A 16,908-nucleotide genomic window follows, 5' to 3' on the forward strand; every position below is an offset into this window, starting at 1 on the left:
CAACCAAAAATATCCAAGCTTAATAAGCATAGCACTGAGCACCGGATATTAGAAAATAGGGTGCTAAGCTCAGCAGTAAAAGCCTCACATGGAGCGAGAATGAAAATGATTAAGTAGAGAACATGACAGCTGTGACACGACCTTCATGATTAACCCATTTCTCCCCATTTCAGCTGGCTTAGAGACCATATTTCCTGGCCTCCCTTGCAGCTAATGTGAGCACGTGACTAAGCTCCAGCCAATGAGGTGAAGGCATGTGTACAGTTTCTAGGTCAATTTAAAAAGGGCTCTTCCTAAGCATACACATCTTAAGTATACAACATGATGAATTTTTATATATTTACATATCCATGTAACCAACACCCAGATCAAATAAAATGCTTCTAGCCCCAGGAGGTGCCCTCATGCCGCCTCCCGGTCAGTAAACCGCCCCCCGGCAAGGATGCCCACTGTTGTGTTAGTTTTCTCTGTTTTTGAACTTCACATAAATGTATACAATGTATTCTCTTTTTTATGTCTGGATTCTTTTCCTCAGTAATAAGTCTGTGAGCTTCATCCACATTGTCTGCATCAGTGGTTCCTTCTTTCCCATTGTGTATATTATTCTATGGAGTGGAGGTACCACAATGTAATTATTCATTCTACTGTTGATGAACATTTGACCTGTTTTCAGTTTTCGGCTATTATGAATAGAGCTGCTGTGAATGTTCTTTTTTTTATTTTTATTTTTAACTTGAGATATAATTCACATGCCATAACATTCACTTTTAAACACTTTTAAAGCATACAATTTAAGATGAATAGATAAAAAAAGATGTGATATATATATATAAACAACGGAATACTACTTGGTCATAAAAATGAAATGTCATTGGCAGCAACATGGAAGGACCTACAGATTATCATACTAAGTGAAATAAGTCAGACAGAGAAAGACAAATATCATATGATATCACTTATACGTGGAAACTAAAATATGATACAAATGAACTGATTTACAAAACAGAAACAGACTCACAGACATGGAAAACAAACTTATGGTTACCAAAGGGGAAGGGGTGGGAGAGGAATAAATTAGGAGTTTGGGATTAGCAGATACAAACTACTGTATATAAAATAGATAAACAATAAGGTCCTACTGTATAGCACAGGGAACTATATTCAATATCTTGTAATAACCTATAATGGAAAAGAATATGAGAAAGAATATACAAATGTGTGTGTATATAAATGAATCACTTTGCTGTACACCAGAAACTAACACAACATTGTAAATCAACTATACTTCAATAAAAAAAATAATGATTATATTATGTACATGTGCGTGTATGTACATATATATTTTCATCCCCCACTCCCTTCTAGAATGTAAGTTTTGAAAGCGCAGAAACTATGACTTATTTGGAGCTTTATCCACTGTACATAGAATGGTGCTGGGCACAAAGTAGATGCTCATGAAACTTGTTGAATAAGACAATAAATATTAAAAAAAATAAAAAATAAAGTATACAACTTAGTGGTAATCATTTTGTAATGTATAGAAATATCAACTCACTATGTGTACCTGGAACTAAAAAAAAAAAAAGAATAAATAATAAAGTGAGCTCATAAAAATTTTTTTAATTAAAAATAAATTATACAGTTTAATGGTTTCTGATATATTTACAAAGTTGTGCAACCATCAGCATCACCTAATCCCAGAACATTTTCATCACCCCCAAAAGAAAGCCCATACCCACTATCAGCACATTCCCCACTCCCCCCAGCCCCTGGCAACCACTAATCTACATTGCATCTGTATGGATTTGTCTATCCTGGACATTTCGTATAAATGGACTCATGCAATATGTGGCCTTTTGTGTCTAGCTTCCTTGCTGTGAACATTCAGCACTCATTTCCACCATACACACACACACACACACACACACACACACACACACACACACACACCCAGGAGTGGAATTTCTGGGTCGTATGGTATGTATGTGTTTGGCTTCAGTAGGATATGGCAAACATTTTTGTAAAAAGGGATCTGCTTGCCCTCTGCTGCCTGACTCTTCCCTGTTTCCTGAAAGTGAGATGGTGTGAGCCAGCTTTGGCCATGTAGCTGAGGACAACTCCCCAAGCGGGGATGAAGCAGTAATTTGGAAAAAGACCCTGAGTCCCTAGGTCACCTTGGGAGCCCACCACTCTCGGCCTTCAGGAGTCCACTCACCTCTGGACTGTTGTGTGTAAGAGACAAAAATGACGCATGTTTGAGCCATTGTGCCATTAGGCTTCTGTTACAATAGCCTGTACTCTAACACACTAATAAAGGTGCAAATAAAGGGTTATGAGATCTCAGGGGAAGAAGGGTTAATTTCACAGAGGGAGAGAGAGGGGGTTGGAAAGGCTTCACTGAGGTGGTAACATGTGAACTGGGCTTTGAAGGATGAGTAGAAGTTTGAGAGGAGAAAAGGGAACAGGAGAGCCTTCTTTCTAGCTATGAGTAAATTCTAGGGGCATTTCCAGTCTGGTGTACCTGGAGCAGAGGTGTGAAAAGACCATCCATTTTTCCCACCTAGCATATAGTCCCCACTTCCTAGAAGGGCAGTACAATTTCCCTTCAGAGAATCACTTTTCCCCTAGGCTCTAGGGTAAGGCACATGACCCAGGTTCCGCCAAGGTGGTGCAACTTCCTGATTGGGTCAATAACGATCATGTGATACAATCTAAGCCAATGAGAATCAGTAACAGGACTTTTCCCAGAACTACTAAAGAACAAAGAGGCATTCTCCACTGGATTTGCTAAGTGGGTAGGATGCAAACCCAGAGCTGCTGGGGCTAGCTTTGCAGAGAAAGCCTGCCTAAGAATAAAACTCATATGCTGGAAAAGAGAGTAAAAAGAAAGCTAAATGAGGGACACAGCCTAACAGTATCATTTGAGCAGCAGGATCCAGCCATACCTACAGATACACCTGGACTTTACAGTTACAAGAACCAATAAATCCCCTATTTTTAATTAAGCAACTTTGAGTTGGGTTTTCTGTCATTTACAGTCCAAGGACTCCTGACTAAGGTAACATGCACAGAGAACTAGGGAGATTGGAGCTGGGAAAGTGGATCTGAGCCACACTCTAAAAGAAGGTTATGCTGTTTCATTCTGTAGAAAGCTATCGCCACCCAAAGCCTAGAGTTTTTAACCAAATACAGCAAAAAAGAAGACAAGAGGAAGGGCTCTGGTAGAAGGCTCTGACTTAGGGCTAGGCCAAACCAGGAAAAAAGTCAGGTGCTTCCCAGGACGTACTTTTAGCTGCCCACGTCAAGTCATGATACAATATTGTAAGGATCTCTCTCTGGAACAGGGTGGCGGTGATGTCACTTGAGGAAGGAGATGGGACTTCTCTGAAGGAGGAAGATGGAAAGAACACAAGCTCTAGAGTCAGAATGTCTAGTGTTCACATCCTGGCTCAGCCAAACCCGGTCTGAGCCACCTGGGCAAGATACTCCCTAATGTCTCTTCTCTGAACCTTGTAGAATGCAGATTCCTGGACCTGACTCACCAGGTTGTTGAGGATGAAGTGAGTGACATCAGGAGAGCCCCCAGCACGATGCCAGGCATACAGCAGGCTCTCCATAAATGTCTGTTCTCTTAAGAGAGAACACCTTTCCTCTGGACCCCAGGTGGCATCAGGCATGTGGCAGATCCTGGGAACCAGATCTTTCATCTTGCTCCTTGAAAAAGCCCTTCCAGGAATGTCACTACCACACAGGAGGGGCTAAGGTCCCCTCCTGGGTCCATGGAGAGATGTGTAAGGAAGTTTCCTTCTCTTTCCTGCCCTTGTTCCCTCCTTTTCACCTCCAACTCAAGCCCCAACAGGGAGGCAGGAGTCACACAGACCAGGTGCTCCAGGCCGGGGCATCTGCCCACAGCGCTGGGGGTTAGGGAGTAGGTCCCCAGCTCCTACCCGTTCTTCTTGGGCAGGTAGGCCTCCATGTCAAAGAAGATGTTCTGCCGCTCCTTGACGTTGGCGCCCAACTGCTGAACGAGCTCTGCCTCCTCCCGACTGGCGTGGCGCTTGTACCTGTGGTCAGAGGTGTGGGCGTAAGAGAAGCAGGGGCGTTACAGAGACTGCAGGAAGAATCTGGAAACTCTGGGTACCGCCCTCCCACCTTGCCATCGCGATGCTTTTCACAACCTCAGTCCTCCACCTGTATTCTCTGCGTTTGAGGCTGACTCCCTGCTCGCCTTGTGACCTTGGGAATGTGCTTCAACCTCTCTGCCTTATCTTCCATACCTCAAACACAGGGATACATACCATCAGTCTTACCTTATAGACAATATCAATGTGAGAATAAAGTGAATAAATGCAATGTTAAGCATTTAGAATACCGGACACAAAGTACAAGTTCCATGGATATCTACTGGCAGTACTACTTTCCAGGCTATTCTATAGAAACAACCTGAGGATTACTAAGAGTACAGACAGGAAGGGTGCTTTGAAAGTATAAGCAGGCAACCAACCAAGGTCTGACTGTTATTCTTTGGTGACACTTAATCTCAAAACCAGGAAAACAAGTCATAGACACTCTCAGAATAGCAGGGGTCCTTGGTGTAAGAACATAACTCACGGGTCAACCTTCTAACTCAGTGGTTCTCAACTGGGGAAACCTGGGATGAGAGCACTTCTCAAACCATGAAGACACTGTCTGGGAACATTCTGGTTGTCAAGACAGGGGGAGAGGGTTCTACTGGCATCTAGTGGGTAGAAGCCAGGGATCCTGCTAAACATCCGACAGTGCACAGGACAGCCCCCAGCAGCAAAGAATTATCAATAGTGCCACGACTGAAAAACCCTAGACATATGAAAGACTCTTGAGTCCTGTCATCAGTAAGATGTGTTTCTCCAAGGGTGGTGATGTCATTACATGGAACCATCCACACTCTACACCATGACTAATGGGGCTCCATTTCCAAAATGGTCAGTCAAGGATAGGGGTATAATCAGTAACCATCCCAAAAATTGTCTACCAGGGAAAGGAAGAATTGACCAGGATTCCAGAATTGTCACAAACTCTGGAATGGAGGCCCAGCTAAGTGACCTGGGACGAGCCACTCAGAGCCTGTTTTCCTGCCTCCCTAGGGGAGGTCACAGTATCCAGCGGACGCCTTCACCTCCAGGGGATGAGAGCACTTCTCAAGCCGTGAAGACATGGGATTAGGAAGTGAACAGGTGATCCTGGCCTCAGGAACTGAACTAAGTCATGAGCTCAAGCATATCCCCACCAGGGATGCCGGACTTCTCACCCCCTACACCAGAGAGCCCGCTGAGGAGTGAGCTCCCACACCGGTGAGAAGGATACTTGCTATTTACCTGCCCAGTAGGACTTATTAGAACACCTTTCCTCTGGGGAACTACGCCTCATCCTCGCCCCCTCCCGTATGGTTCAAGTAGAGCTGTCCCATCCCCCAGGTCCATAAAGTGAACACATGACCGAGTCTTGTTCAACCAGAGTCTCAGTGACTGGTTTGCAGACAGGTACGTGACCAATTCCAGCCAATGAGGATCATGCCCAGAACTTCTGCTGGTATGGCCGAGCCAGTAGGAAGAAAGGCTGGAGGATAAAAGCCTGGCACTGTTGGTGGCCATCTCGGTGACCATCTCAGCCAGAGAGTAAAGCCAACCTAGAGGAAGGCAGAATTTAGAGGAAAAAAACAGATTCCTAAAAACACCCTTTGACCCCTGGATCCAGTGATGCCTGAAGCCACTCCTGGTTTTTTTCCATTAAAATTTCCATTCTCCGCTCAAGCCAGGCCAGTTTTGAGTTGGGATTCTGTCCCTTAAAACCAGGGGAGCCTTTGAGTTGCAGCCAGCCTACCTCTGGAGTGTGTGCTTCAGGTCCTTCAGTCGTGTCTTCTGCTTGTTGATGGAGCTGCTGCACGAAGTCTGGAGTGCGGTCAGCTCCTCCAGCTTCTGCCTGTAGATCCTGTGAGTATCCTAAGGGACAGAGCAGCCCAGGTAGCGTGTGCAGGAGGACATAATGGGGTCATTTTTCAGTTTGCTTGTGTCTGGGGATGTGACTACAGCAATCACAGTTTCACAGTTAAGATGATACAACTATGGATACCAAAGGAGAAAGGGGTGGGGTGGGAGGAACTGGGAGACTGGGATAGATACTTATACATTATTGATACTATGTATAAAATAGACAACTGATGGGAACATACTGTGTAGCACAGGGAACTCTACCTACTACACTGTGGTAACCTAAATGGGAGGGAAGCCCAAAAGGGAGGGAATATCTCTATGTGTATGGCTGATTCATTTTGTTGTGCAGTGCAGGCTAATGCAACACTGTAAAGCCACCATACTCCAATAAAATTAATTTTTAAAAAAGAGAGAGGAAGAAAAAGATGATACAACTACACCTATCAAAGATGTGGCTTATAAAATTGGGACTGGATTTGGGGAAGGCAGCACAGCACAGCATTTCTGCAATAAGGAACTACTGTTTTTTCCTGCGCAGGTTCCATCCTTCCTGATGGGAACAGCAACCAAATATGTCTTTGAGAGGGCAGCCACCTCTTGTCAAGTTTTAATCCAGATGGTTTGAGTAGAGCTAACAGTTCCCATGCCAAGAGTGGTCATGTGATCCAGGCCTGGCCTATCAGTATCCTCCAATCCCCTGGCAACTGATTGGTTCAGAGGTAGATACATGACTCAAACTGAGCCAATGAGAGTCAGCCCTGGGACTTTTACCTAGAAGTATTGGTTTAGTGATGCCTTCTTTCTCCTGGGTTTGCTAATCTGGTAGAAGGTACACCTGGGGCTGCTGAGTGGAGAGAGCCTGCCTAAGAATGAAGCCAAACGGAAAACAGAATTGAGACATGGTAAGAGACAGCATTCTCATAGCACCATTTCAGCCCTTGGATCTAACCAAGTCTGAATGTAATGCTATCTAATACTCCTAGTTACATGAATTAATAAATTTCTTTCCAGTTAGTCCAGTTTGAGTTGGGTTTTTGATCCTGGCAATGAAGATAGCTCTTGCTAAGTCAACTAAGAAAAGGACACACCTCTTCCCTTAAAGCCAACCCTCCCTACCCCAGGCACAGTCACTCCAATACACTCAACATCTCATTCCTGGAAATAACCATTCAGGGCCATAAGGCCAGAGGAAATACAAGAGACTTCACCCCAATGCAGGGAGAATGGAACACAGTAATTTCTCGACATTGCTGCCATAGCACACCTCCCCCAAAATAATGCCATATGCAGGGAAACGACCAGTTTCTTCTAGAGTTTGATAATCTAAGACAAATACCAACAATTTGGAGAAAACAATATGGGGGATGGGGACCAGAAAATTATAAACAATAATGCAATGAACATATTTAAAGTGGCTGTTTGCTTGGGTGGTGGAGAATTGTATTAGCAGAGAGACAGAGAAAAAGAGGACGGTCACACAGAGAGGCCAGAGCCTAAACTCTCATGTCTGTCAAGCAGGTTCCTAGATATGAAGGTTAAGCCAGAAAATAAGGAAAAAGTGAAGGCCCAGAAGTGAACAGATAGCAATTCGGAGCCACATGGAAGAATGCTGTGAGCGAGACGCCCTTGGCCCCCAGAAGAGAGGGCTCAGTCCCCTGGACTTATACAGTTTCCTCACTCCTTCCCAGGCCCCAAGAGAGGAAAATTGTGTCTCTTTTTTAATTTAACTTTTAATTTTTAAATAATCTCAAACTTCCAGGAAATTCCCTGGCAGTCCAGTGGTTAGGACATGGTACTTCCACTTCAGGGGGCCTGGGTTCGATCCCTGGTCAGAGAACTAAGATTCCACAAGCTGAGCGACGTGGCCAAAAAATTTAAAATAAAATAAATAATCTCAAACTTCCAAAAGAATTGTAAGAGTACAAAGAACTCCCCTATACCTTTCGCCCAGATTCACCAACTGTTAGCATTATGACATATTTGCTTTATTCCCGTGTGTGTGTGTATGTGTGTGTGTGTGTGCGTTTATGTGTGTTGGGTGTATTCTTTTTCTATATCAGGCATCAGTAAACTACAGCCCACCGGCCAAATCTGGCCACCTGATTTTGTATGGGCAATAAGCTAGAAATCATTTTTGCCTGGTTGGAAAAGATCAAAAGAAGAATACTTCGTGACACATGAAAAGTATATGAAATTGAAACTTCGGTATCCATAAATAAACTTCACTGGAGCACGGTCCTGCCCATTCATTTATATATGGTCTGTGACATCACAGCAGCAGAGCAAGAGTAGTGTGACAGAGACCACATGGCCCGCAAAGCCCAGAATCCTCACTACTTGACTTTTTTGCCAAAAGAGTTTGTCTACTCCTGTTCTAAACCATTTGGGAGTTAGTTGTAGACAACAGGCTTCTTTACTCCTAAATACTTTAGTGCATATTTCCTAAGGACATGACATTCTCTTATACATTTAGTTATCAAATACAGAAAATATAACTTTGATACAATACAATACTGTCACCTCCAATACCATCCAAATTCAAATCTGGATGCTAACTATCTCTTGATGGCAATTTCCCCCCAGACCTGGACCCAATTCAGTTTGATGCCCTATATTACTATTCATATCACTTTGGTCTCCTTTAGTCTAGACCAGCTTCTCAACTTCTGTCCTTTGTGACATCGGCATTTTTAAAGAGTTCGGTCCAGTTGTTCTGGAGAATGTCCCTCCACCTTGGTTTGTCTGATATTTCCTCATGATTGAATTTTAGTTATGCACCTGGGACAGAAATGCCAGTAAAGTGACGCTGGGCCCTCAGTGTCTCCCATCAGGAGGGACGTGGTGTCTGTGATGTTAACTTTGATTGCTTGGGAGAGGTGGTGCCCACCTGTCCTCTCCACTGTACAGTGACCAGCTTTCCACCTGTAATTAATAAGTAATCTGTACAGAGAGAGGCTTCAGTGCCAAAACAGTCCTCAATGTTCAACCAACATCTGCTGGTAATAAAGGAAACCCTCCAGAACTGGATGAGGAGGATGGCGGCAGAGAGACCCCCAACAAAGCAGCCTTTGAGAATGTGAGGTCTTTGGACTAAGAGTCCCCAGCAATGCCAGCTGGGCCATGCCACCTTCTGGCACTCTTTGGTGTTGGGTCCCACCACAGCACAAGAAGACCAAGACTGAAACATCGGCCAGATGCTTACCAGGCCTTCAGTTTAAATTAATATTTAATTCCACAAGTAAACATGAAGACATTATCCTCGTTAAAAATTAAAACACTGCAGCTACGGCTAGAGTCGGCTTTGAATATACCCCTATCCTGTCTTCTCCCACTTCTCCAGAAGTAACCACTGTTACCAGTTTCTTCTAGATCTTTTTCTATGTATTCTTCCAGACTGTATGTATCTATGTATTTCTATATTCCACATAGACCTATTTCTATATACACACACTTAACTATGTATACATATATATGAAAAATACACTGTTGCAAAAACTAATTGCCCCTAATACTTATTCTCCTTTGCTTCCTTTTAATAAGAGGACCCTACTGAGTGGTAGCCAGGCACGTGGCTGTCCAGCTACAGACATTTCCCAGCCTCCCTTGCAGCTAGGTGTGGCAATATGACCAAGAGTTAGCCATTGGGTTGCAAGCAGAAGTGATGTAAGTTCTGAACCACATTTTTTTTTTAACCATTACACCTGCCATTTCTAGCTATTCAGTTTTCACATGTCAAGTCAACATTTTCTGCCAAGAATAACTGAACCACATTTTTATAAGGAATGGCTTGCCCTCCACTCTCTTTTTCCCTGGCTGGCATATGGCAACAATGGATCCAGTTATCTTGAAACCAGAGATGGAAGCCACATAATACAAATGACAAAGCCCACTGTGCCCTCCTCAGCCAAACGAACCTGGATCCCGGGTGACCTCATGTGACAGGGCTTCCCACCTGTGATTGTTTTACAACAAGACCACCAAGCCTTTAGCACTCCTCACATAGAGAAGTGGGTTCTCTGTTCCCTCTCCTTAAATACAAGTAGGCTTGTGGTTGATTTGACCAATAAAATATGTCAAAATTACCCAAAAAGCAAACAATCTGATTAAAAAATGGGCAGAAGATCTGAATAGACATTTTTCCAAAGAAGCCATACAGATAGCCAACAGGCACATGAAAAGATGCTCAACACTGCTAATCCTCAAATAAATGCAAATCAAAACCACAGGGAGATATCATCTCACACCTGTCAGAATGGCTGTCATCAAAAAGACCACAATTAACAAATGTTGGTGAGGATGTGGAAAAAAGAGAACCCCTGTGCACTGTTGGTAGGAATGTAAATTGGTACAGCCACTGTGGAAACAGTATGGAGGTTCCTCAAAAAACTAAAAATAGAATTACCACATGATCCAGCAATTCCATTCCTGGGTATATATCTGAAGAAAATGAAAACACTAATTAAAAAAGATATAGGCACAGCAGCATTATTTACAATAGCCAAGATATGGAGGCAATCTAAGTGTCCATCGACAGATAAATGGATAAAGATGTGGTATATACATACAGTGGAATACTACTCAGCCATAACAAAGAATGAAATTTTGCCATTTTCAACAACATGGATGGACTTGGAGGGTACTATGCTTAGTGAAATAAGTGAGACAGAGAAAGACAAACACGGTATGATATCATTTATACGTGGAATCTTAAAAAAATAAAACTAGTGAATATAACAAAAACAGACTCACGGATACAGAGAACACACTAGTAGTTACCAGTGGGAAGAGAGAAGGGGGAGACGGGCATGATAGGAGTAGGGGATTAAGAGGTACAAACTGCTATGCATAAAATAAATAATTTACAAGGATATATTCTAGTAGAGAATGGACTTGAGGACACGGGGAGGGGGAAGGGTAAGCTGGGACAAAGTGAGAGAGTGGCATGGACTTATATGTACTACCAAATGTAAAATAGATAGCTAGTGGGAAGCAGCCGCATAGCACAGGGAGATCAGCTTGGTGCTCTGTGACCACCTAGACGGTGGGATAGGGACGGTGGGAGGGAGATGCAAGAGGGAGGGGATATGGGGATATATGTTTATGTATAGCTGATACACTTTGTTATAAAGCAGAAACTGACACACCACTGTAAAGCAATTATACTCCAATAAAGATGTTAAAAAAAAAGGATATACTGTACAACACAGGGAATACAGCCAACATGTTATCATAAGCATAAGTGAAATATAACCTTTAAAAATTGTGAACCACTAGGCACTTCCCTGGTGGCTCAGTGGTTAAGAATCCGCCTGCCACAAAAACAGAAATATACATCAATGGAACAGGAGAGAAAGCCCAGAGATAAACCCACACACATATGGTTACCTTATCTTTGATAAAGGAGGCAAGAATATACAACAGAGAAAAGACAGCCTCTTCAATAAGTGGTGCTGGGAAAACTGGACAGCTACATGTAAAAGAATGAAATTAGAACACTCCCTAACACCATACACAAAAATAAACTCAAAATGGATTAAAGACCTAAATGTAAGGCCAGACACTATAAAGCTCTTAGAGGAAAACATAGGCAGAACACTCTATGACATACATCACAGCAAGATCCTTTTTGACCCACCTCCTAGAGAAATGGAAATAAAAACAAAAATAAACAAATGGGACCTAATGAAACTTAAAAGCTTTTACACAGCAAAGGAAACCATAAACAAGACAAAAGGACAACCCTCAGAACGGGAGAAAATATTTGCAAATGAAGCAACTGACAAAGGATTAATCTCCAAAACATACAAGCAGCTCACGCAGCTCAATATCAGAAAAACGAACAACCCAATCCCAAAATGGACAGAAGACCTAAATAGACATTTCTCCAAAGAAGATATACAGATTGCCAACAAACACATAAAAGGATGCTCAATATCACTAATCATTAGAGAAATGCAAATCAAAACTACAATGAGGTATCACCTCACACCAGTTAGAATGGGCATCATCAAAAAATCTACAAACAACAAATGCTGGAGAGGGTGTGGAGAAAAGGGAACCCTCTTGCACTGCTGGTGGGAATGTAAATTGATACAGCCACTATGGAGAACAGTATGGAGGTGTCTTAAAAAACTAAAAACAGAACTACCATATATAACCCAGCAATCCCGCTACTGTGCATATACCCTGAGAAAACCATAATTCAAAAAGAGTCATGTACCACAATGTTCATTGCAGTTCTATTTACAATAGCCAGGACATGGAAGCAACCTAAGTGTCCATCAACAGATGAATGGATAAAGAAGATGTGACACATATATACAATGGAATATTACTCAGCCATAAAAGGAAACAAAATTGAGTTATCCGTAGTGAGGTGGATGGATCTAGAGTCTGTCATACAGAGTGAAGTAAGTCAGAAAGAGAAAAACAAATACCATATGCTAACACATATATATGGAATCTAAAAAAAAAAAAAAGATACTGAAGAACCTAGGGGCTGGACAGGAATAAAGACGCAGACGTAGAGAATGGACTTGAGGACACAGGGAGGGGGGAGGGTAAGCTGGGAAGAAGTGAGAGAGTGGCATTGACATACACACACTACCAAATGTAAAACAGATAGCTAGTGGGAAGCAGCTGCCTAGCACAGGGAGATCAGCTCGGTGCTTTGTGACCACCTAGAGGGGTGGGATAAGGAGGGTGGGAGGGAGATGCAAGAGGGAGGGGATATGGGAATATATGTACGCATATCACTGATTCACGTTGTTTTACAGCAGAAACTAATACAACAATGTAAAGCAATTATCCTCCAATAAAGATGTTAAAAAAAAAAATGAATCTACCTGCCAATGCAGGGGACACAGGTTCGAGCCCTGGTCCAGGAAGATCCCACATGCCGCGGAACAACTAAGCCTGTGCACCACAACTACTGAGCCTGCGCGCTAGAACCTGCAAGCTACAACTACTGAAGCCCATGCGCCTGGAGCCCATGCTCCACCACAAGAGAAGTCACCGCAATGAGAAGCCCATGCACCACAACAAAGGGTACCCACCACTCACCGCAACTAGAGAAAGCCTGTGCACAGCAATGAAGACCCAATGTAACCAAATAAATAAATAAATAAATTTATTTTAAAGAAAGTTGTGAACCACTATATTGTACACCTGAAACATACAGTACTGTTAAGTCAACTATACCTCAATTTTTTTTAAATGGCAGAAGTGACACTATACAATTTCTGACAAAAAGTCATGGAAGGCCACGTGGCTTCTGCCTTATTTGCTGGAACACAAGCTCTTGGAACAAAATGTTCAACTACCCTGGGGCCACCATGCTGCATGGAAACCCTAACCACATAAGAGAAGTCACATGGAGGCAGTCTGATCAATAGCCCCAACTAAGACAAACCTTGTTATTCCAGCTCAGGTCCCAGACATGAGGGTCAAGAAACCTCCAGATGATTCCAGCCCCAGCCATGTGAGTTACTCCCAGCCAGTCACGTCTTCCCAGCTAAGGCCGCTGACCTCATGGAGTACCGTCAAGCCATCCCCACCATGCCCTGCCTAAACTCCTGACCCACAGACTCTGTGAGCAAAATGCAATAACTGTTGCTTTATGCAGCAATAGATAACTGGAACACCACTCACTCTGGACCACATCCCGCTCTGAACTGTTATGTGAGAAGGAAAGAAGCTACCTCATTTAAACCCTTTTATTAGGCTACCTCTTTGCTCCAGCAGCATAGCTGATACCCTAAAGCACATACTTCTGATTTTTTAAAATATATTAACAGTATCAGAATATAGAAATGATTTCACAACTCTCTTTTCTCACTCAACAACATGTCTTATAGATCTACCCACATGAGAATATATAGATGTATTTCGTTTCCTTTAGACCTGTGCAGCACTTCATGCTGTGGACATACAACAGTTTATTTAGCCATTTTCCTATCACTGGGTGTTTAGGTTGTTTCCAGTCTCTGACTATAACCGACAATGCAGCACTGAATAATATCCTTGCACTGTCTCTCTGGGGAAATGTGCAAGTGTCTCTCGGGAAGAGAAGTGGAATTGCTGGGTCATAGGGTACAGGCTTGATTTTAGTTTTAACAGATCTTGGCAAATTGACTGCAGAGTGACTGTGACAATTTACACTCCCACCCACAGCATATGACAGCTGTCCTCCACACCTCACCAAGCAACACTCACTGCTATCCCCACTGACTTTTTTTTTTTTTTGGCCACCCTGCACGGCCTACGGGATCCTAGTTCCCTGACCAGGGACCGAACCTGTGCCCTCTGCAGTGAGAGCACAGAGTCCCAACCACTGCACCGCCAGAGAATTCCCCCCACTGACTTTCTTAAGGGCACTTTTCCGATGCTCCACTGGTGATATTTTCTGCCCAATCCTAAGGCATCAGACTGAGTAGGGATAGGAAGTCCATGGCCCTTCCCACAATTTTGTCCCTTGGCACATACAATCATTCCTGATCCCTAAGAGTTCTCCGTCTCTCTCTCTGCCATTGGCTAGAACCACTTCCCAAGGGAGATCTGATACTGGAGACCACACGTCCAGTCCACCCTGCCCTCGGCTCCGGGCTCAGGATTTGCCAGTCTTGAGGACAACGTGCGGTCTGGGGGGCTGGAAACAAGGCCCTTAGTGTGACACGCTCTCCATTCCCAGGGCACTCCTTGCCCACGGCCAGTCTCTGCTGATTCTACCTCATGCCGGTCCCACAAGCAGCAGGAAAAATCATCAACTCATTTCTTGGATTCTAACTTTTTTCCAGACCTGCTGTCTCTCAGTCTTTTTCCAGCTGTGGCAAAAATATATAACATAAAATTTACCATGTTAATCATTAAATTTAAAAAAAATTTTCTACTTGTAATAAAATACACATAAAATTTACCATCTTAACCATTTTATGTGTACAATTCAGTGGCATCGAATATGTTCACATCACTGAGTAACCATTACCACCATCCATCTCCACAACTTTTTCATCATTCCAACCGAAACTCCAAACCTGTCACACAATAATTCAATTTCCTGTCCCCCCCCAGCCCCTGGCAACCACCACTCTACTTTCTAGTTCTATGAATTTAACTCCTCTAGGTATAAGTTGAATCATACAGTATCTATACTTTTTGTGCCTGACTTATTTAGACATATCATAATGGCTTCAAGGTCCATCCAAATTGTAGCATGTAGCAGAATTTGGACTCATCTGTTGATGAACACCTGGGTTGCTTCCATCTTTTGGATACTGTGAATAATGTTACTATGAACACGGGTGGATAAATATTTGTTCGAGTCCCTCCTTTTAATTCTTTTGGGTATATAATCAGAAGTAGAATTTCTGGATCATAAGGTAATCCATGTTTAACTTTTTCAAGGAACTGCCATACCGTTTTCCAGAGAGGCTGTACCATTTTACAACAGCTGTCTCTCTCTTTTTTTTTTTTTTGGCTGCATTGGGTCTTCATTGCTGCGTGCAGGCTTCCTCTAGTTGTGGCGAGCGGAGGCTACTCTTCGCTGCGGTGCGCGGGCTTCTCATTGTGGAGCACGGGCTCTAGGCACGCGGGCTTCCGTACTTGTGGCACTTGGGCTCCGCAGTCGTGGCCTGCAGGCTCTAGAGCGCAGGCTCACTAGTCGTGGCGCACAGGCTTAGTTGCTCCACGGCATGTGGGATCTTCCCGGACCAGGGCTGGAACCTGTGTCCCCTGCATTGGCAGGCGGATTCTTAACCGCTGCGCCACCAGGGAAGTCCCCACAGACCCTCAGTTGGACTTGTGCTTTGAGATGTTTTTTCCAGGAACAGGAGGATGAGCCACACTGAGGCAATCCAATCCTGCCTTTCATCCAGTCAGCCCTGTGTCCTTGAATGCGACTAGTCGCCAGATGGAAGCTTTCTGTTGTTTTTGCCAGCTCAGCAGCTGTTCCCTTTCTGGTTAATGTCCCTATGGTTTCTTTGGAGATCCATCCCTCCCCAACACTCAGTCCATGAGATCTGGCTAGGAGCAGGTTTACCCCAGGTTCCAGGGCAAATGACCCAGGCCTGGCCAATCAGAATATCAGCCTCCTGACCAGGCTGGCTGACTCAGGGACGAGCATTCAAAACCAATGAACCTCAGTGGTGGGGCTTTTATTAGAACTGTTGAAAAAAAAAACAGAAACTCTTTTTCCCCTAGTTCTCAAGGTAGCAGGATATAAGCCCAGAGCTAATGGGGCTGCCTTGCCTGGGAATGAACCCACCTGAGAGGAAAACAGGATGGAGAGGCAAACAAAGGCTGAACCCTGATGGTTTCATTTAAGCCCTTGGATCGGCTTATATCTGAAGGGGGTACACCTTTGAATTCCCTATTAATGTAAGCAAACAAATGCCATTTTATTCTGTTTGGCTTTTTAAGAGGCAAGTGTCAGAATCTAGATTAACATGCCAAAGAACAAAGCTTTCCATCTGGGCAAAGTTAACCACACCAGGTAAGAAGAGAAGCCATAAATCTTGGACTCTTCATTACCAAGCTCTTGCCCTGGTCACTGTCATTTTTTTTTTTTTTTTGCGGTACGCGGGCCTCTCACTGTTGTGGCCTCTCCCGTTGCGGAGCACAGGCTCTGGACGCTCAGGCTCAGCAGCCATGGCTCACGGGCCCAGCCACTCCTAGGCATGTGGGATCTTCCCAGATCTGGGCACGAACCCATGTCCCCTGCATCAGCAGGCGGACTCTTAACCACTGCACCACCAGGGAAGCCCTGTCATTTTTAAAGATGCCAAAAACAAGGACTTGGAGCCTGGTTGAAAAAATCCTTCATCAAGCCAAAAACTAAATAGGCACGTAAAAATGTAGATCTCTGAACAACCATGTTGGGTGTTTTTCTACCAAACCAAGAACGTAAACCATCTTTTTTTTTTTTTTTTTTTTTTTTTTGGGG

The 16,908-nt window shown here is 43.6% G+C and overlaps 1 protein-coding gene across 1 annotated transcript in view; it reads right to left on the reverse strand.

The window, feature by feature from the left end:
- TMEM120B (transmembrane protein 120B) overlaps nucleotides 1-16,908 on the reverse strand; it is a 45,898-nt gene that overhangs the window by 18,262 nt on the left and 10,728 nt on the right. The window contains exons 2-3 of the mRNA XM_007448705.1: nucleotides 5,860-5,978; nucleotides 3,948-4,064 (exon numbers count right to left, since the gene is read on the reverse strand). Coding sequence (XP_007448767.1) covers nucleotides 3,948-4,064; nucleotides 5,860-5,978 — 236 coding nt within the window. The remainder of the gene's footprint in view (nucleotides 1-3,947; nucleotides 4,065-5,859; nucleotides 5,979-16,908) is intronic.

This window comes from Lipotes vexillifer, unplaced genomic scaffold (genome assembly GCF_000442215.2).
Source record: "Lipotes vexillifer unplaced genomic scaffold, Lipotes_vexillifer_v1.1 scaffold21, whole genome shotgun sequence".
NCBI lineage: Eukaryota > Metazoa > Chordata > Mammalia > Artiodactyla > Lipotidae > Lipotes > Lipotes vexillifer.